We start from the raw sequence: 20,709 nt of genomic DNA, 5'->3' as shown, positions 1-20,709 counted from the left end.
AAATCATCCAAAAATAATTTCACAATTTTTAATATAATAAAATATAATTAAAAAAAGAATAGAAGCCAAATCTATCAAAATAAAAATCATTTTAGTAAAATATGTTGAGAATCTCTCGGACACGTACAGCAGACACGTACAGTGCAGCCTCGGCCTATTCGAATGGAGATTGAATGGCCACCTGTGTGATTAAACAATACGCACGCTTTCCACGCATGAGAATTACACTTGTTTCTAATTGGTTGAGAGTAAGAGTTTGCAACACGTGTTCTTCCCAAGAGGGAGAGTTTAGTTAAATACCTACACGAGAGAGTGGAGTTGAAGGTACTTTTATATTTTTGAATCTTCCATTGGACAACGGCTACTTCTTTCTGCACGACTTTCAACACCAACTTTCAAAAGTCTGTCTTTCACTCTGCTCAAAAATATAAAAAAAAGTGAACTCCCCCCTTTTCCCCTCCTCTCTCTCTCTGTCCACTCTTTCGTGGTTGAAATAATTATTAGTTTAATAAATTATAATGGAAATTCTCCACCATCATCACAACTCTCCCCTCCATTTTACTCAACCCACCACTGTTATCATTAACAGTTTCGTTTCGCTCCACACTTTCTCTCTGGCTTCATAGTGACTGAGAGCACTAGAGAGCTCTGTCCAGATAGCACATTTGGGAGCAGGAATGGAAATGGGTGCCTTTGTTTGGATCTTCTCTCTGATTTTTGCAGCTACCCTTTTGAGCCCTTCTACTCTTGCTCTCACTCAAGATGGTAAAGCCCCGCCCTCTTCTTCTTCTTCTTCTTCTTCTTCTTCTTCTTTTTTTTTTTTTTTAAATTAATTGTTTAGTTCCTAAGAAATAGTTGGAGGAGCAGTTGTTTGAAGTTTTCTGTTTTATGAGAGCGAAATAGTCAGCTGAACTAAGTAGAAAAGGGTGTATTTTGTGAGGGGAGTCCTAGAGATGTTTTGGGTTAAAGCTTTATTTATTTATTTTTTTTCATACTTTTTTTCTCTGGGCAACAAATGAAGCTTAAAGTAACAATCTTTCTGCGTGTTATGATAGGTCTGACATTATTGGAAATCAGAAGCTGTTTGAATGACAGTAGAAACCTCCTCAGTAATTGGCAAGCTTCTGATGAGTCTCCCTGTAAATGGACTGGCATCACTTGCCATCTCAATGACCAAAGAGTACGCTCTATGTATGTAAAGCCCTATTCTTCAATTTTTGACATTTGCTTCTATGCTATTTACTTCCAAGTGTAACCTTCCTCTACACTTTTTTGGTTTTTCAGAAACCTACCTTACATGCAGTTAGGAGGGATTATGTCTCCCAGTATTGGTAAACTGAGTAGATTACAGAGACTGTAAGTCCAATGCGCATCAACTTTTCCTTTCACTGATTTCCTCCATCTAAAGAAAATGAGTTTTAACAGTTTCCACCATAATTTGTTTTTCTTTTTAGTAAATTTTGAATCTTTTTTGGTGGTGAATCAGGGCACTTCACCAGAACGGCTTACATGGAATTATTCCTAATGAAATTACCAATTGCACTGAGCTCAGAGCCCTGTAAGTGGAAATGGTTCCCTAATTCCTTTTAATTTTTATTTTTTTAGAAAAAAATTGCTGTTATTCAATTTTTTTTTTTTGAATGATTCTTTGTATTGACTCAACTCCCTCTCCGCCCTTCAGTTACTTGAGGGAAAATTATCTCCAAGGAGGCATACCATCGGATATTGGAAACCTTTCTGATCTCACTATTTTGTAAGATATTTGATACTATATTGTACTTGGATGTTATTAGTTTCTGCTACTTATTAGTGTGAGCTATTCTTGTTAGCCACTCGGTTATCAATGTCACTAGAGCTATTTACAAATTAATATAATTTTAGTCTGGATCGTTTTATAACACCAGAAAACTAAATATAGGGATTTATCAAGCAATTCGTTGAAGGGTGCTATACCTTCCTCTATTGGACGTCTAACACGATTGCACTCTCTGTAAGTTCAATCAGAGTTCTAGCCATGTGGCCTAACTAGTTTCTTATTCTTTTACATTGTAAGCAAAATTGGCAATATCTTGAAAGATTGTATCGTTTGTAATCTGTCTCAGGAACTTGTCCACCAATTTTTTCTCTGGTGAGATTCCAGATTTTGGAGCTCTAAGCACATTTGGGAATGAGTCGTGAGTACTCTTTACATCATTTCTCTAAATTTGTATGTTTATGCTCATTTCAATATAATGCAAGCTATTATAAATAAATCATAGTTTCTAAAGTGTAAGCAACAACTATGACTGCCCATTCTGGTTTATGTGGCAAGGAAATTTGGAATATGCTTTGGTCAAAGATTTGAGATGAGGAAAGCACTAAGCTACATCAGTCAGAGTAGGGCATTGGCATCTTTGGTTGCTTTATATGGCATCACTCTATACGCAGCTTAAAAATTTGAGACAAGAAGAATGTTGTGCACTGGTATATAATGGAAATGATGTTAGTGGTAATCTAGGCACGCAAGTAGACCTATCGAATTTGGGTGTAGCATGAGGATGCATCTACTTGATGGTTCCCAAACTCAAGGTTTTATTACAGAAAAATACCATTTCCGTTAACATCTATGTCGTCATGAAACTCCTGTTTTCTATGTTTGATGTTAGGATTGCCAATGTCTTCGTAGCACAAGAGTACGAGGAAGGATAGTCCTCGCATGACAATTCTTCATACTGATTTCAATCCGATTCGGCGACTCTATTTTCGATTCGCCTGTGTGTTCCCCCTATTTCCCATAAAATTTGTTTATCCTCTATTTCCCGTGTAACACTCAACTCAAACCACTGCCACCCCAGAAGTGGGGGTCCATCTGATTTAGTGGCAGTATGGGAACAAGCTCGCACTTACTTGAATATAGGATCCTGTCACTCAGCTGGGTATAATTAATTAAGAGTAATGCTACACACAGTCCCACTTCTCCACACCCTTAGGTGGCTTTTAAAACCACCATTGGCTTTGATATAAATCTTTATTGGATTTTAATTCAATGATGATTTTAAAAGCCATCTAAAGGTGTGGAGAAATGGGAGTGTGTGTAACATTACTCTTGAATTAATGACCTAGGCTTTTACTTTCACTGGCATCCGGAAAGAGAGCCAAGAGAAAATTAAAACATCTAGCTGGTATAGCGGCTAGTTTGAAGAGCTTGGGAGTGGTTTTGAAAAAGTGCATAATTTAGGGCATGTTTGGGTAACACTTGTTTTAAAATTATATTTTATTATTTTTCAAAAACATGTTTGGGTTTTTTTTTAATTAAAATTCTATTCAAGTTTTATCCAATTTTTTCTAATTTTGTCTCAGGTTCTCTAAACCATCCAAACAAAATTTAGAAAACAAAATTTTTTCAGTATTCGCAATTTTGAATATAATAAAGAATAGTAGAATATAATACAAAAAAAATTGCACACCATAATGAGCCTTTAGTCTTCCTGTAGTATTTCTCTTCCTTTATTACTTCTATAATCTTCTCAAATTCCTCTTTTCTAGTTTCTTTCCAATGGGAAAGGAGTTTAGCGGGAGGGCCTACAACATAGTCCTATGTTGACCAGAGCTTCGAAATTCACAAGAAGCTGTATTCACAATTTTGCAATAATTGTCAGCATCCAGAAACTTTTTAGTTATAGACTTTTATAAAGTAATGACAATTGTAAAAACCTTCTATAGCCTGATTCCTTAGTCAATGATGAATTCTGTTTCATGCTCCATCCCATTGCATTTTCTTAAAAACTGCTCTGCTTATGCATAGCTTTACTGGCAATCTTGACCTTTGTGGCCGGCAAGTGCACAAGCCATGTAGGACTTCAATGGGATTCCCCGTAGTGCTACCACATGCTGAAAGCGATGAAGCAGCAGGTAAGTTTAAAGCATTGTTTCCTGGATTCTAGTTGGTTGACAAATTGTCCAAGTAGATCTGGTTGGTCTCTAGCTCTGCAAAATCACTTTGACCATATTACAATTACATATGTTCATAAGGTAATTGTGGTTTATATATTCTGGGGTTTATGCAGTCCCTACTAAGCGATCTTCTCATTACATCAAAGGAGTGCTGATTGGTGCAATGTCCACAATGGGTCTTGCGCTTGTGCTCATTGCTTTGCTCTGGGTTTGGTTGCTATCAAAGAAGGAAAGAACTGTTAAGAAATACACAGAAGTAAAAAAACAAGTTGACAAAGAAGCAAGTGAGCTGGATGCTTTCTCAAATCTTAGCATTTCATCATTTTTTGTTCCTTTTTTTAATCATTGCCAATAAACCTTTGACTTCTGAACAGGCACAAAACTTATTACTTTCCATGGTGACCTGCCATACCCTTCATGTGAGATCATAGAAAAGCTGGAATCTCTTGATCAGGAGGATGTTGTAGGGTCGGGAGGGTTTGGCACTGTGTATAGAATGGTTATGAATGATTGTGGAACATTCGCTGTTAAACGGATTGATCGGAGTCGTGAAGGATCAGATCAAGTATTTGAGAGAGAGTTAGAAATCTTGGGTAGCATCAAACACATAAATTTAGTAAATCTACGAGGTTACTGCAGGCTCCCAGCTTCAAAGCTTCTTATCTATGATTATATGGCTATGGGCAGCTTAGATGATTTCTTGCATGGTATGCTTCAAAATTTTGGAATCTTGTGGTTCTTGTTTAAATGCTAATATTTGGAGGATTTGTATGGCCATGAAATAATAATAAAAAACAATGTGAACAATGAAAGAAATCAGCTCTCATAATGGTGGTCAAGTTCAGTTCAGTATTTGGTTTTTTTTTCTTTATTTCTGACATAATAGTAGTAATACATCTGTTTGAACAGTTGCCAATAATATATATTATTAGTTTCAAATAAAGAAAGAATAAAGTTTTGGAAAAAATTACATAGCAAGCAAAAAAGTTATGCTGCTCAAAATCAATTGCTGTAAGGTGCCATCTCTCAGTTACTCTGCTTAGATATAAGCATTCTTTGGTCACTGAAGTCTGCATTATTGTTTTGTTTTGATTTTCTTTTTGGGTATTCCATCTAGTAATAGTTTTGCATGATATGAATCCAAGTACATTCCTATGTAGAAAACGTAGCAATTGTAAAATTTGAAATGCAATGGTTTTCTGATTTCTATCCTTCTCTTTTTGGTCTTTTTCTTCTTAGAACATGGCCCTGAAGAACGATCATTGAACTGGGGTGCTCGATTGAGAGTAGCCCTTGGTTCCGCTAGGGGTATTGCATATTTGCACCATGACTGCTGTCCAAAGATTGTGCATCGTGACATAAAATCCAGCAACATTCTCCTTGATGAGAATTTGGAGCCTCGTGTATCGGACTTTGGCCTTGCTAAGCTTTTGGTTGATGAGGATGCCCATGTCACAACCGTGGTTGCTGGCACTTTCGGCTACCTAGCACCAGGTGTGTATTTTGATACAGCCTCTACAATATCTAAGCTTGAAACAGTTTTTAGTCAAATATTCCATTTTGTGATCAATTCTTATTTAGCATCTTGGATCTTACTATTTTGATATTAGAACATCAGGTTGAATAAGGCCAAGGTGGTTAATAATTAGGAGAACAATTTACTTGGGGAATGTTGAAGTGAAACTTTTTTGCGGCATCCATTATGACAAGATTAAAGGAAACAGTATTGGATTACAGCAAAGAAGTTTTTGCTTAATGACAGACAGAATCGATGCTTGGTTTCGGAATATGAGTTGCTTGGGGATAATGGTGCTTGCTAGTGTGTCAGAAAATGGACAGGAAATCTAGACTATCTAGCGGTCTTCAGACTACCTAAAAAAGATAAGTGGTCTAAACCAACAGCAATGCTGCAGTGTATCAGAAAATCTGACACTGACAGCTTTTCTGGCACATTGCAGCTTTAGGCTAGGACCACTCATCTTTCGTAGTCTCAAAGCTACCTTCTTTTCACTCCAACAGATGGCCCTTGACACTCATTGAACCATGGAATGTCAAATTGAGAGTTTTATAGTTCTAGGATTGTAGAAATGATTATTAGCAAAAGATTATTTCAAAATGTCGTGGTGGCAGGTCTATGCGAAATAACCTCCCAATTATTTTTCATGTTATAGCTGAATGGTGCTAGTTTCAAATGCTTCAGAGGCTTTTAGAGTGTTCAAATTGTTTAAATTTATTTACTTTCCTACTATACTTGTCATATACATGTGAAGGAACATATCCAGTTCTTTTGTGTCATACCCCTGAGCATGTGCAATAAGATTATAAAAATAGAATTTGTGACTCCCCCATACACCCTATATGAGGCTTTGGCATAAATTTATTTGCTCATTTGATGTATGTTTTTGCCATCATTGCCTGATTCTCTGTCCCATGTTCTCCTTTTTGACTATTGTTTCACAGACGCTAGAGGCATGATGATGCAAGTGACAAAACCCCATGTATTATATATTTAGGAAAACTTTCATTGAAAGTCTTAGCCCCATTCCACTTCACCAATTGTGTCCATTTATTTGTTTGCCAGAATATGACCTATGTTATGTTACTAATCCCAATGGGTTTGACTCACTCAACTCCATTGTTATTATTTTACCATAATACAGAGTATCTGCAAAGCGGGAGAGCCACTGAAAAATCAGATGTATATAGTTTTGGAGTTCTGTTGCTAGAGCTTGTAACTGGGAAGAGACCTACAGATCCATCTTTTGTGAAGAGAGGCTTAAACGTTGTTGGTTGGGTAAGCTCTCCACAATGTTTCTTCTCTCATCTTATGTCTCCAGATAATGCAGTGAATGTCATTCAAAACTTATAATGTTCATTACAGATGAATATGCTATTGAAGCAAAACCAATTGGAAGAAGTAGTAGATAAAAGGTGCGCAGACACAGATATGGAAACTCTAGAAGCAATTCTAGAAATAGCAGCCCGATGCACGGATGCAAACCCAGATGATCGGCCGTCAATGAGCCAAGTATTGCAGCTGCTAGAGCAAGAGATCATGTCACCTTGTCCCAGTGAGTTCTACGAGTCACATTCAGATTATTGTTAATGATACCTACAGCAGTCAGTGTACTGCCAATGCAAAAGCAACAAGTTCTGCTAGAATGTGATGTTTTGGGAGCGATTTACCCCTATCTGTGGGGTCTGTATATTGTTTTCTTGGAAATGACATGTGAGTTTCTCCTGCCTGTTGAATTTGTATGTTTTTATTTCTCTTTTTCGCATAACGATTAACGTCCCTATGTTTTTATCGACGATCACGCATGTGAAAAGCGGACGTTTCATAATCCACTATGGTGGCTGATATGAAAGATATTCACCATAATCCACCACTTTCATATCAGACTCTTGACCTCCAATACCTTTTCCCCTAATCTAACCTAGTTACCTTATTGATGGTGGCCTTATTAAAAAATAGGTTCTTTATTATCTCAATTGACTGTCTCCATATATAACTTCTTTTTAAATTAACTCATCAAAACGTGCAAAAAATAAAAATAATAAAAACATATTATGTATCATTAAGTGGAGAAAGTTAATTCAGAAGACTACTTGAAGATTATGAAATGGAGATACTAGATAGGCGTGTTTCAACTTGACGGGATAGAAACAAGAAAATGGGCTCCCCCAACCTTGTAATACTATGCCGTAACATTGCTGTTGGTATTCATTCATATGTGCTTTTGGATGGCTAGTCAAGTATTGAGTGAAAGGGATGTACTGTTGGAAAGTCGAGCAAATATACCAACAAGAGACAGAACAAAAAAAAAAATCGAAATCTAAGGCACGTGAATTCGTCTCTCAGATGTCTTCACCGTGGCCGACATGAACCATTTAAAGTGAAAGAGGCACATGCTAGCTGTTGGACTTATGGAAGATGCCAAATTTACTGCTATCCTGGAAATTCTTAATTTCAAAGTGAAGGATGGATATGCTGTTGAATTTTCTACATTGAATTATTGAAACTACTATATAGTGGTCATCTTTCAGGATGAGCTTCAACTTGTGTGGTAAAAAAATGGCTGAATCTGCATTGAGCAAGAAGAAACTGGAAGGAAAAGTGGTCATAGTCACTGAGGGTGCAAGCGGCATTGGAGAGGCAGCCGCACGACTTTTTGCGAATCACGGTGCGCGTATGGTGGTGATCGTTGATATCCAAGATGAGGTAGGCCTAAGAGTAGCTGAATCCATTGGATTGGACCATGCTATCTACATCCACTGTGATGTTACTGATGAAGAGCAAGTCAAAGCCATGGTGGAATGGACCATCCAAAACTACAGGCAGCTTGACATCATGATGAGTAATGCTGGGGTTTTAAATAGGTCCGAGCAGACCATTCTTGACCTTGATTTTCCAGACTTCGACCGCCTGTTTGCAATCAACGTTCGAGGCATGGCATGCTTGTGTGAAGCATGCGGCGCGGGCGATGGTTGAAGGGCGCGTTAGGGGGAGCATTGTTTGCACGGCCAGTGTGGTCTCTTGTTGTGGTTATGACAAGAGCACTGATTATGTTATGTCAAAGCACGCTGTTCTTGGGCTGGCTCGATCAGCAAGCAAACAGCTTGGAGTGCATGGGATCAGGGTGAACTGCGTATCACCGTCTATAATGGCCACGCCAATGATATGCCATGCGTTTGGGATGGATCCTGAGCAATTGGAAGAAAATTTTGAGCCGCTCATTCCTTTAAAAGGGGTTTTATTGAAACCACATCACGTAGTCGATGCACTACTGTTTCTTGCATCTAATGATTCTGAGTTTGTCACCGGTCATAACCTGGTGGTGGATGGTGGCTACCTAGCTACATAAACTCTCTTCTCTTCCTTATTTAAGAAACACCTTCCAAATTGTATAGCAACTTGTTTGGGTTTTGGAAGTTGGATATCTGATTTTGTAACATCTTTTGAGAAGATGGATTCTTCAATTGCCTTATAATATAGAAGAGTAAGTTGTTCTATGGTTAAAGTTAAGACGGGTTCATATTGGAAGAAATGAAATTTTGACTCCAAAGGATGAGAAGCAAACGACTAAAAGTGAGAAGAACCCACCCCAAGCTGAGAAAAATTTTCTTTCTGAGAAACCCACCCAGGCAACGAGCTCCCTCATTTCTCTCGCATAAGTCAGAATTTCTGACAAATCCTTCCCAACCCAACACGCCTCATTACCCCGCCGCCCAACGTTTGAGTATTTTTTTTTATAATTTCTTTAACAGCCACGTCACTACCTAAGGTTCTCTCGGTAAAAAATTCAGTACATCTAGCATTCTCTCTTTTCAATGTGATGCTAACTTTTTAAAATGTCACAATTTTGTTTACTTAAATTCCTGATGTACTTAGCATCTATGAGCTCTTTTATAATCTACCAACTCTATGCTTGCAATTTATTTTCGTAATGCATGACTAACTTTACGGAGCATCATACTTTATCTCTTTTTTTAGGACAACAGTCAATTTTTTCGTCCCCCTTCAACCGAGCCCACAATTTACTTGGCAAGTTGGTTGTAATTATAAATATATATTTCAATTTGTAGGGGAGTGCCAAGAAAGAACAAATTTACCATCTTGATTTTTAGTCCTAATTAAGTGATTGGTTTGTGATCTTTGTAAAATACATTATTGTTCTATTCATATTAACATAATAACTGCAACTGAAGAATCCATCTGCTCAAAAGATGTTATCAAAAGCTAGCTTTATTGCCAATCTCCAAAAGGACCAAAACCCAACAAGGCTTGCTTCAACTAGAGTTGCATGGAAGTTGATTATTTAAGTAGGAAGCCACCATCCACCACTAGATTATGCCCTGTGACACACGCGGAATCATTAGATGCAAGAAACAGCAGTGCATCGGCTACGTGATTCGCCTTCAATGCAACCCCTTTCAGAAGAATGTTGGGCTCAAAAATCTTTTCTACTTCCTCCGCTTGCTCAGGATCCATCCCAAGCACATGGCATGTCATTGGCGTTGCTATTATATAAGGTGACACGCAGTTCACCCGGATGCCATGCGCTCCAAGCTGCTTGCTTGCTGATCGAACCAGCCCAAGAACTGCGTGCTTGGACATAAAATAGTCAATGAACTGCTCAAAACCACTACAAGAGGCCACGCTGGCCGTGCACACAATGCTCCCCCTAACGTGCCCATCAACCATCGCGCGCGCTGCATGCTTTACACAAGCCGCCATGCCGCGAACGTTGACTGCAAATAGGCGGTCGAGTTCTGAAAAATCGAGGTCAAGAATGGTCTGGTCAGACCTACTCAAAACCCCAGCATTACTCAACATGATGTCGAGCTGTTTGTAATTTTGGACAGTCCATTCCACCATGGATTTGACTTGCTCTTCATCCGTAACATCACAGTGGATGTAGATAGCATGCTCCAATCCAATGAATTCAGCTACTCTTTGGCCTGCTTCATCTTGTATATCAGCGATCACCACCATACGTGCACCATGATTGGCAAAAAGTCGGGCGGCTGCCTCTCCAATGCCGCTTGCGCCCCCGGTGACTATGACCACCTTGCCATCCAGTTTCTTCTTGCTCAATGCGGATTCAGCCATTTTTTCACGAACAATTGAAGTTGAAATGATCCTAAAAGCCCACCAATATATATATATATATAAAATTCAACCCCATATCACTCTTTCTCCTCAACAGTATTTGTTGGGTAGCGCGAAGCTTCCCTCTCTCTGTGTAGAAAAATTTGCAGGCGGCAGAGTATTTTATTTGGGCAGTTCATGTTTGAGATAGATAGGACAGTGACACTCAACCAATAACATTTATTTATTTATTTTTTATTTTTGGGTAAATTACTCCACCAACTACACGGCCCGCCATCCAATTGTGCATTGTAGTCAAATTTGTAGGGCGGACCCAGAATCGCCCAAATGTTGAACAAATGCCGCCATCCTTGGAAATTTTCCAAAGAAACAGAGGAGTGAGGACGATGCGGTTGGACTTCGCAGCATTCAATGATCTTTTGTCTCACTTCTGATCTAAATTCAAATTGTTTAGGTTCTTGTCTGGATTTATATAATAAATAAAATTATTTTAGGAAATAAGGAAAAATTATACATATCCTCTCAAACTACCATTCAATTATCAATATACCCCCCAAACTATCAATTGTGTCAATGCCCCTCGTCAAACTATCAAAAAATGTCACTGTGTCCCCCATAAGACTAAAATGTCACCATTAGATTTGTGCAATCCATACTATGTCACACATGGACATGCATATTCCATGGTTACTCTAAAAAGTAGGAAGATGGGAGAAAGAAAGGAGAGAATGTATGAATTAGGATTCCCTACAATTTTTATGTTCTCAAATTACGCAATTTAGGCCATTTTAGACATTGAAACGCTTGAAAAATGCTATTTATTAAAAATGTAGCATCTTATCGAGCCAGAAAGAATTTTTTTTTTTTTTTTCCAAAAAGCTTCATTTTTACTTTTGCAAAAATGTTTCTTTTTCATTAGATCAAAATATAATTTTTTTGCTCAAAACTTTTTTACAACATAAAAAAGAAGAATTTGTTGAAAATATACTCAATTCATAATTGTAACATGTTACCTTTATAATAAGTGACCTTTTCAAACGTTTTGACACTTAAAAATAGCCAAAATTTCATAATTAAAACCGTGGAGATTTTTAATCTTGTGTATAGCATGTAAAAAATAATAATAATTATAATAGTGATATCCAATTTATTGCCTAGGCATTGCACGAGACACGAGAAAATTGATAGAGATAAGACGTTTAACTTCGATGCACAATTGGATGGCGGGCCGTGTAGTTGGTGGAGTAATTTACCCAAAAAATAAATAAAAAAATGTTATTGGTTGAGTGTCACTGTCCTATCTATCTCAAACATGAACTGCCCAAATAAAATACTCTGCCGCCTGCAAATTTTTCTACACAGAGAGAGGGAAGCTTCGCGCTACCCAACAAATACTGTTGCGGAGAAAGAGTGATATGGGGTTGAATTTTATATATATAGTGGTTGGCTTTTAGGTATCATCTCAGCTTCAATCGTTTGTGAAAAAATGGCTGAATCCGCATTGTGCAAGAAGAAACTGGATGGCAAGGTGGTCATAGTCACCGGGGGTGCAAGCGGCATTGGAGAGGCAGCCGCCCGACTTTTTGCCAATCATGGTGCACGTATGGTGGTGATCGCTGATGTACAAGATGAAGCAGGCCAAAGAGTAGCTGACTCCATTGGATTAGAGCATGCTATCTACATCCATTGTGATGTTTCGGACGAAGAGCAAGTCAAATCCATGGTGGGATGGACCGTCCAAAACTACACACAGCTCGACATAATGCTGAGTAATGCTGGGGTTGGAAGTAGGTCTGATCAGACCATTCTTGATCTTGATTTTTCAGAACTTGACCGCCTCTTTGCGGTCAACGTTCGCGGCATGGCGGCTTGTGTAAAGCACGCAGCGCGCGCGATGGTTAATGGGCACGTTAGGGGGAGCATTGTGTGCACGGCCAGCTTGGCCTCTTGCACTGGTTCTGACAAATACCTTGATTACTTTATGTCCAAGCACGCAGTGCTTGGGCTGGTTCGATCGGCAAGCAAGCAGCTTGGAGTGCATGGGATCAGAGTGAACTGCGTATCACCGTTTATAGTAGCAACGCCACTGGTATGCCATGTGCTTGGGGTGGATCCTGAGCAAGCCGAGGAAGTAGAAAAGATTTTTGAGCCGCAGAGTCCTCTGAAGGGGGTTGTATTGAAAGAGAATCACGTTGCCGATGCACTGCTGTTTCTTGCATCTAATGATTCTGCGTTTGTCACAGGGCATAACTTAGTGCTGGATGGTGGCCACCTAAATAGCTAAAATAATCTACTTAATTCTAAAAAAATTAAACACAAAGCTTCAAATGAATAAATAACACGATGTGATATTCATCTTGAATATATGCTTTGAATTCTATTGCACAAATTGTCTCTCTAAAGAAATGTAGTGATGGTTAAAGTAGTATGGTGGGAATATGGGGATCATAAATATAAATATATATATATATATATATATATATATATATATATATATATATATATATATATATATATATGATTATGGCATTGTGGTGATCGATCATTCATTAATATATATGATTGAGGCATGAGACTCAAAAGCTTAATTACCATAATATTAACAAGTAAAATTGGGAGCTAAGGCCTGTTGATCAGTTAGCCCTGGCTCTCAACCATATATGGAGCAAAGCCCTAATCCTGCAAGTCATGTTGTTTATATATATAAAATCAGATAATGACCTTAATAAATTCAAAAAGGATTTTTTTTTTTTTTTTTTTTTTCCCCTGTTGACAAATTTCCTCTTGGATTATCTTCAAACTTTGTCATAAAATAGTTTTATATTAACTGTTTGTCATAGAATAGATTATAGACAAAATTTATATAAAAATATAAGCCAATTTTCAATACGTGTTTAATTAATATCAAGATGTAGTAGTAACACCTACCGTAGGTACACCTCTATTTAATACGAAGTAAATATGAATCATAGAACTGATATTATAAGAAATTCTCAAACTACAAGTGATGTGGGACTATTTTAAGATCATGATTTCTTATAATTTTTTTTAAAGTTGTAAATTCTCAAATTACAAAATTTAAACAATTTTTATGACGCCCTCGATTCCATGCCTTCTTTTTCATAAATGAAAATTTTCAAACCATATATCTTTAAAAATGACCTAAATTCAGTAATTTAAGAATTTATAATTTATAATTTATTTGAAATTATAAGAAATCCTTATTCGGCATGCCGCATGTACAGAAACGTCATCATGCTGCAAATTCGGCATCCCCCATAAGCCATAACCAAACTCCATGGGCTTCGTTGTGCCCCTTGCCCTTATCATCTATGATGAACACGGATCAAATAGTCCTTGAACTTTACCCAGAGGTGGGATCCACGAACACTGAAGTACCTTTTTTCCTTTTTTTTTTTTTTCTTTTTTTTTTTTCATTATTCTTTTTGCTTAGAAAAAAGAAAAGAAAAGAAACATTGCACGTGAAGTGAAATTATTCTACATAAAAAAGAAAAGAAAATGACTCATCTCTCTACCAACAACAATTAATTGTTGCTGCTCAGAAGGAAAATAATATATTTTCAAAAAAAAAAAAAAAAAAAGAAGGAAAATAATATAATAATAAGAGTTCGTAGCTAATAATTGCTCTGCCCATCTCTATTGTGTGGTTTACAATGACAGACTCCTCCGCAGTGCCCAACAACAGTCTACAGGGCAAAGTAGCCATAATCACCGGCGGTGCAAGCGGCATAGGCGAGGCCACGGCGCGCCTTTTTGCTCAACATGGCACGCGCATGGTCGTGATCGCCGACATCCAAGACCAACTGGGGCATCAAGTAGCCACATCCATTGGCATAGACAAGTGCAACTACGTGCACTGTGACGTTGCCGACGAGGACCAAGTCAAAACCATGGTGGAATCTACCGTCCAGAAACACGGCCAGCTCGACATCATGTTTAGCAACGCTGGGATTCTAAGTGCCTCCGATCAGACTGTCCTTGAGCTTGACTTTTTGCAGTTTGACCGACTGTTCGCAGTCAACGCCCGAGGCATGGCATTGTGCGTGAAACACGCGGCGCGTGTGATGGTCGAAGGGCGCGTGAGGGGGAATATCGTGTGCACGGGGAGCGTGGCAGCTAGCCACGGCGGCAAGAGGCGAACTGATTACTGCATGTCGAAGCACGCAGTGCTGGGGCTGGTTCGATCGGCGAGCGTGCAGCTTGGGGTGCACGGGATTAGGGTGAACTGCGTGTCACCGAATGCGCTGGCGACGCCTTTGACGATCCAGGCGCTAGGGAAGAGCGCGGGGGAGATTGAGAAGGCGTATGAGACATACGCGAGGTTGAAAGGGGCTGTGCTGAACGTGAAGGATATCGCAGATGCTGTGCTGTTCCTTGCACGTAATGAGTTTGTGACAGGACATGATCTCTTAGTGGATGGTAGCTTCGTGTCTCAGTAGTTAGACGGTGAGCAATGCCTTGGCCCTTGGCAATAAACTGTTGTATATCATTATTTGATTTCCGTACCCCACCCGTGACTTTTGAATAATAAAAGTAATTTTTTTAATAAAAAAGTGACTTTTAATGTCATATCATAAGTCACTTTTTATTAAAAATTATTTTTTATTCAAAAGTAACGGTGAAACCGTCCCATGAATCACTCTCCTATTTAAAATTTTCTCCCTTCTTTTTTTTTTTTTTATCTTGATTGACGGTAAAATATAATTAATGGGATATAAAGTTGAAATAATTCATATGAAAATAAAAATAAAAAAAAATTATAAAAAAAAATTAAGAATAATTTTGAAGTTAATTTTTTTTAGGAGAAATGAAAATAAGAGAAGGAGAGTGGGAAGGAAATTTCAAAGGCCTGTATATCAGTATATCACTATTTTCTTAATTTTTTTTTTACATGCTATACATTCTGGATTAAGATTCTTTACAATTTCAAAGAAATTTTAAATTCACAAATTACGTAATTTTGGCCCTTTTTAGGCATCGAAATGCATGAAAAATGTCACTTATTAAAAAGATGGCATTTTACAGTTGTGAATTGAGTATATTATTTTCATCGCTTCTTCTTCTTTATGTTGTCAAAAAAAAATTTAGCCAAAAATTTTATTTTGATTTTATGAAGAAAAAATGTCTTTGCAAAAGTAAAAATAAAGTATTTTGGAAAGGAAATTCTTTCTGTCTAACTCAATAACATGCCACATTTTTAATATATGACATTTTCCAAGTGTTTTGATGCTTAAAACAACCTAAATTGAATAATTTGAGAATATATAAATTGTAGGGTTTGTAATCCATACATTCTCTACTTTCTTTTTTTGAGGAATGTTAGAACTTCTTCTAGTGTTCTTCTGATGTTCATCTAGAAAAATATAAATGTAATAAAAAAATAAAAAAATTGTATTCATGTCATTCACAAGGACATAGATGTAATTTTTTTATTACATTTATGTCCTTCTAGAAGAACACTAGAAGGAACTCTAGCATTCCTCTTCTTTCTCTCATCTTCCTACTTTCTAAAGTTACCATGAAATATGTGGGGTTCATGTGTGAGATAATATGGTTCGAACAAATCTAATGATAATTTTGAAAAGTGAGAGAATAATAAAAGGACAAGAGAAGTAAAAGAATATATATTTTTTTTAATAATAATTATCTGTATTCAAAAGATTAAACCTTAAACCTTAAACCTGATGCACACTTGTGTAATATAAATTTTACTAGCTTTTGTGCATGTGCCAGTAAAATCTTCCCGGTTTATAAACATGTTAATCAGCTATAATTTTGTCTTTTAAGGTTAAGGAAACTATTTTTGTTTCTCTAAATTTAAGGTATAATTTTTGGTTCTTTTGAGTTTTTTTAGTTTACGAAACAATAAAAAAATAAAAATAAATTGATTCAAGAGGTTTTTAAGAAATTTTCCTACATTTAAATAAGAGAATAAAATTTAAAGAAGCTAATTTTTGAAGACCCAAGGTTAAGTTTGCCCCTGCACACTCCGCATCTTTGAAGGAAAAGCCCATCAGATTAAGCTCCTGCTCCTTTAGAGCATCTCCAACAAACACAGGCTAAAATAGCTATTGAAAACTATAAATTTTTATTTTACCTATATATTTTTCTATAAACACTCCAGCTGATTCTCTGGCTATTCTACTATTTATTTTCTTTAAATATTAATTTAAATTTTTTTTTTTTTTTTTCTTCCTCCCTTTTATCTCTGTCTCTCCAACTCCATTGCATCCTTCTGCATCATGGAATAGCACAACTCTCTCAATCACCAAGAGATCCTTCTGCTAGCCGATTTCAGACACCATAATTAGCCAAGCAAGAAATTAGGGCTAACAATTTTGACACGACCCGATAACATGATACGAAATTAGCGAGTTTGGGTCTACCTTAAATGGGTTTGGGTCATAAACGGGTCAACCCGTTTAACTCATTCTGGCGGGGGTGACCCGCCAGACACGATTAAACTTAAAAATAAAAATAAAAAGGGGGGGGGGGGGGGGGGAAATCCGGGAAATTCGGGAATGGGCTTATTAGCTATTTAACATATTTCTGATTTTTTGTTTTAGTCAAAAAGTTGAAAACACAAAGTGACAACAAACACACAAAAGTTCAAAAATCAAAACTATCAAAACTCTAACTTTTTCTTTTAGCTGAATCAATTCCGCCGCCCTTCTCTTCTTCTTCCATTTTCTTCTTCTTCAGCTCTGCACCGTGTTGCCGCAGCCCCTTCTTCTTCCTCCCGCAATCCCGCTGGACGCCTGGACCCGCTCGAGTCGACGCTCTCTCTCTTAGTCTCTCTAGTCTCTGCTCTCCAACCTCTCTACTCAGCGCTCGTTGCCGACTGCCAACGCTCGACGCTTGCTGCTCTCCACTCAGCGCTCGCTGCCAACTGCCAACGCTGTCCCAGTCTCTCTGCCGCTCTCTCTCTCTCTGTTCCACCGATGTCGCATTCGGTACTGCCGGTATGTTAATAGTTGATTTCCATTGTTATAGCATTTTGAATCTTTCATTTGTTTCGGGAAATGGCTTGTTAAGTCTCAGTGGTGTTGTTACTTGTTAGTGTAAATGCTTTGTAATTAATGGATGAGCTGAAGCAATGAGAAAAAACTCTCGGTCATCTTCAATCTCATCTAGTTTCCTTATTTTTACTTTCCTTTCTTTTTGGTTTTAATACTTGGAAGAGTGTTTGATTTTGGTTCTGTTGCTTGATGATTCTTGATCATAGTTTTAGTCTTAAAAATGGGTCAAAAGGGTCGTATCGACCCGATACGACCCATTATGTTAAACGGGTTTTACGGGTCGTGTCGGGTGACTCGTGAAATAGCCGTGTCGTGTTGTGTCTGGAGCTCCGATCTCTTAACATAAACAAGTCGTATTTGGGTCTACCTTAAACGGGTCGTAGGTTTTAACGAATCATGTCGAGTACCTGTTTTGCCAACCCTACAAGAAATAGCTTGAAAAGGTTGCATTTCGTTCAAAAGGTTGAGCTCTAAAGCCATCATATATATTCACTTGGGATTAGCAATCACCAACTTGGTCCTCGATCAATATAACCCACTTAAATTGCATTTGTTGCTAATGATTTCAAGCATTATCACAGTGTGTCAAATACAAAAACTCTCTTATATATATGATTGTGTTAACGAGATTGCATTGAAAAGGAAGAGGTCCTAGACAGGATGATCCTTAAGGATTTAATTGTTCATCTATACGTGTCAGAAGTGTAAGGTCGTACACCTAAAGATAGGGAAAACCCCATTTATTGAATTATAAAAATATCCTTAACTCTTGAAAATTAAATAAAATTAAAAATATTAATAACCCTATTATTAGAACTTAAATAAAACTACAAAACCCAATTATCTCTTCTCTCGTCCTCATCACTCGTACCTTAATTAGGGTTACATACCTACACAAAAATGACCACATAAAATTTAAGGTGCATAAATACCAATAAACAATATTAGCGAACACTCAATGTACTAGGTTTTCTACTTAACATGCAATTAGGGGTTGGCAATTTATGTTCGATGTTCGGGTTGTGTCAATGCATGAATATAAAATTATCGATGTCAACCCTAACCCAACTCATTTAATAGATTGAAACGAGTCAAACTCCTAATCTTTAACCAACTAATTTCGTGTCAAAACATGAGTATAAAACTAGCTATATAAGTCAATCATAATCTAATTTATTGAATTAAATGGATAAAACCTTTCAACCCTAATCTGTTAATCTTTGGTTGAATTCACGAATCGTATCAAAAATTATAAGCCCTACATACGATATTAGACTGCCCATACAAATATATATACAATAGTGCAAGTTTTTTGTCATGGGTTATTGTTTTCTAGCAAATTAAAGCAAAACTAATAATAAATAGAAGTCCTGTTATAGAAAAATATTCTATCGTTTTCTACGTAACATACAATAGTGCTTTCTGGATGGAGAGAAATTTGCTTTCTGATTTAACAGGTTACCAACTATATTGGTCTTGTGCTTAATTTCTAAATAGAAGGCACTGCTTTCTGATTTAACAAGTTAACAGTATTGTCCATCTTCTTGAAACCAATAAGAGTTACCACCTCGATCATTAGCCAGCCCGTCTCTATTGTGTGATTTACAATGACAGACTCCAAGGCAGTGAGCAACAGTTGCAGCCTACAAGGCTATTGACTCACCTCCGTTTGTTTTGATATAAAATATGGTGCAAATGGATGACCCTGTAGCTAGACGATTACTTTTTTTTTGTTAGATTATCTAATGTTTTTAGTTGAAATTATATTTTTGAAAAATGATTTTATAATTATTAACCTATAGATATTGACTTTTACTCACAATATAAAAATTTTAATATAAAATAATTAAAATCAAAATTTACGGTTTGGTTGGGATTGGCATGTCATTATTATGAGATAGTTGTTAGATAAAAATATAATTTTTAACTTTCAAGCTATTATTACTGTGTTAAGGACCCGGGTTTGAGACCGTGTGACTGGTTTGGTGAAAGGTACAGCGGCAGGGTTTACGTCCCTGTGCTTACCTATGTTGGAAAGGTAGATGATACGAGGTATTCGAGGTACCTCTGCCTCCTAACAACTACTGGAGTTGGGTTGATAATTTTTCTGCATGATTTTATTCATTCGAATCCCCCATATAACTAGGGTGAATTACAAATACAGCAGTAATTGCTTGATTACCATAATTTTGGGAAAGTATAATTCCCTTAATTAGCTTCCTATAAATCAGCTACTGATTGGGAAGTAAATTCCTTATTCTTAGGCTACAACTGGGGAAAAACACAATCCCCTTATTCTTAGGACTTTCCAATCAGTAGCTGATTTATAGGAAGCTAATTAAGGGAATTATACTTTCCCAAAATTATGGTAATCAAGCAATTACTGCTGTATTTGTAATTCACCCTAGTTATATGGGGGATTCGAATGAATAAAATCATGCAGAAAAATTATCAACCCAACTCCAGTAGTTGTTAGGAGGCAGAGGTACCTCGAATACCTCGTATCATCTACCTTTCCAACATAGGTAAGCACAGGGACGTAAACCCTGTCGCTGTACCTTTCACCAAACCAGTCACACGGTCTCAAACCCGGGTCCTTAACATACTGTTTCATATACTGCGAGGAGTTGTGAGGAAGAGCAAGAAATCTAGACGATAAAGAGGAGCTGTGAGTGTGTGAGAATAAAACGTATTTATGGGCGGGCAAAGAGTAGGCCAAAGAGTAGCTGAATCCATTGGCCGGATTGATACTGTTGCTGTTGCTGTTGCTGTTGCTGCCATGATATATAGGCAATTCCAAATACTAAGCACCTTTAAGATCTGCTGGTTTCTTTTTTTATGAACTTCTTGCAAATATTTTACTTGCCTTAGTTTAATTAGTACGTCAGATTACTTTCTTTCTTTTCTTTTTGTTTTTTCATTCTTTCTAATGTTCTTTTTGTTAGGAAATTTATCATATTTCGTAAGACCTGTGAGATGCAAAAAATAAAAAGACAATAAAATTAAATTAATCTCTACAGATACCAAGATTTAAGTAGCTAGTTCCCTTAATATGAGCTAAGTATGTACGTCTATTGACAGATGCAATCACAAAATATTCACTATTAAGATGGTTATAAGAAA

At 37.1% G+C, this 20,709-nt stretch overlaps 4 protein-coding genes and 1 pseudogene across 4 annotated transcripts; 4 read left to right on the top strand and 1 right to left on the bottom strand.

The window, feature by feature from the left end:
• Positions 1-526: 526 nt before the first annotated feature.
• Positions 527-7,315, top strand: LOC133874628 (LRR receptor-like serine/threonine-protein kinase FEI 2). Its single transcript, XM_062312501.1, has 13 exons — positions 527-765; positions 1,056-1,191; positions 1,285-1,356; positions 1,487-1,558; positions 1,682-1,753; positions 1,919-1,990; positions 2,103-2,174; positions 3,785-3,891; positions 4,047-4,217; positions 4,308-4,640; positions 5,173-5,427; positions 6,594-6,727; positions 6,815-7,315. Exons 1-13 carry the CDS (start codon positions 678-680, stop codon positions 7,037-7,039), a joined length of 1,809 nt encoding a protein of 602 aa, XP_062168485.1. The 5' UTR covers positions 527-677; the 3' UTR covers positions 7,040-7,315.
• Positions 7,316-7,981: 666 nt separating this feature from the next.
• On the top strand, positions 7,982-9,235 carry LOC133876012 ((+)-cis,trans-nepetalactol synthase NEPS1-like; annotated as a pseudogene).
• A 428-nt stretch (positions 9,236-9,663) lies between these two features.
• Positions 9,664-10,591, bottom strand: LOC133876013 ((+)-cis,trans-nepetalactol synthase NEPS1-like). Its single transcript, XM_062314308.1, has one exon. It carries the CDS (start codon positions 10,544-10,546, stop codon positions 9,749-9,751), a length of 798 nt encoding a protein of 265 aa, XP_062170292.1. The 5' UTR covers positions 10,547-10,591; the 3' UTR covers positions 9,664-9,748.
• A 1,347-nt stretch (positions 10,592-11,938) lies between these two features.
• Positions 11,939-12,908, top strand: LOC133875217 ((+)-cis,trans-nepetalactol synthase NEPS1-like). Its single transcript, XM_062313260.1, has one exon. The coding sequence runs from the start codon at positions 12,033-12,035 to the stop codon at positions 12,828-12,830; it is 798 nt and encodes a 265-aa protein (XP_062169244.1). The 5' UTR covers positions 11,939-12,032; the 3' UTR covers positions 12,831-12,908.
• Positions 12,909-14,140: 1,232 nt separating this feature from the next.
• Positions 14,141-15,224, top strand: LOC133875218 ((+)-cis,trans-nepetalactol synthase NEPS1-like). The gene has a single exon (XM_062313261.1). It carries the CDS (start codon positions 14,221-14,223, stop codon positions 15,004-15,006), a length of 786 nt encoding a protein of 261 aa, XP_062169245.1. The 5' UTR covers positions 14,141-14,220; the 3' UTR covers positions 15,007-15,224.
• Positions 15,225-20,709: the final 5,485 nt, after the last annotated feature.

This window comes from Alnus glutinosa, chromosome 8 (genome assembly GCF_958979055.1).
Source record: "Alnus glutinosa chromosome 8, dhAlnGlut1.1, whole genome shotgun sequence".
NCBI lineage: Eukaryota > Viridiplantae > Streptophyta > Magnoliopsida > Fagales > Betulaceae > Alnus > Alnus glutinosa.
Note: the sequence above shows the minus strand (reverse complement) of the source record. Positions and strands in the feature narration are given on the sequence as shown.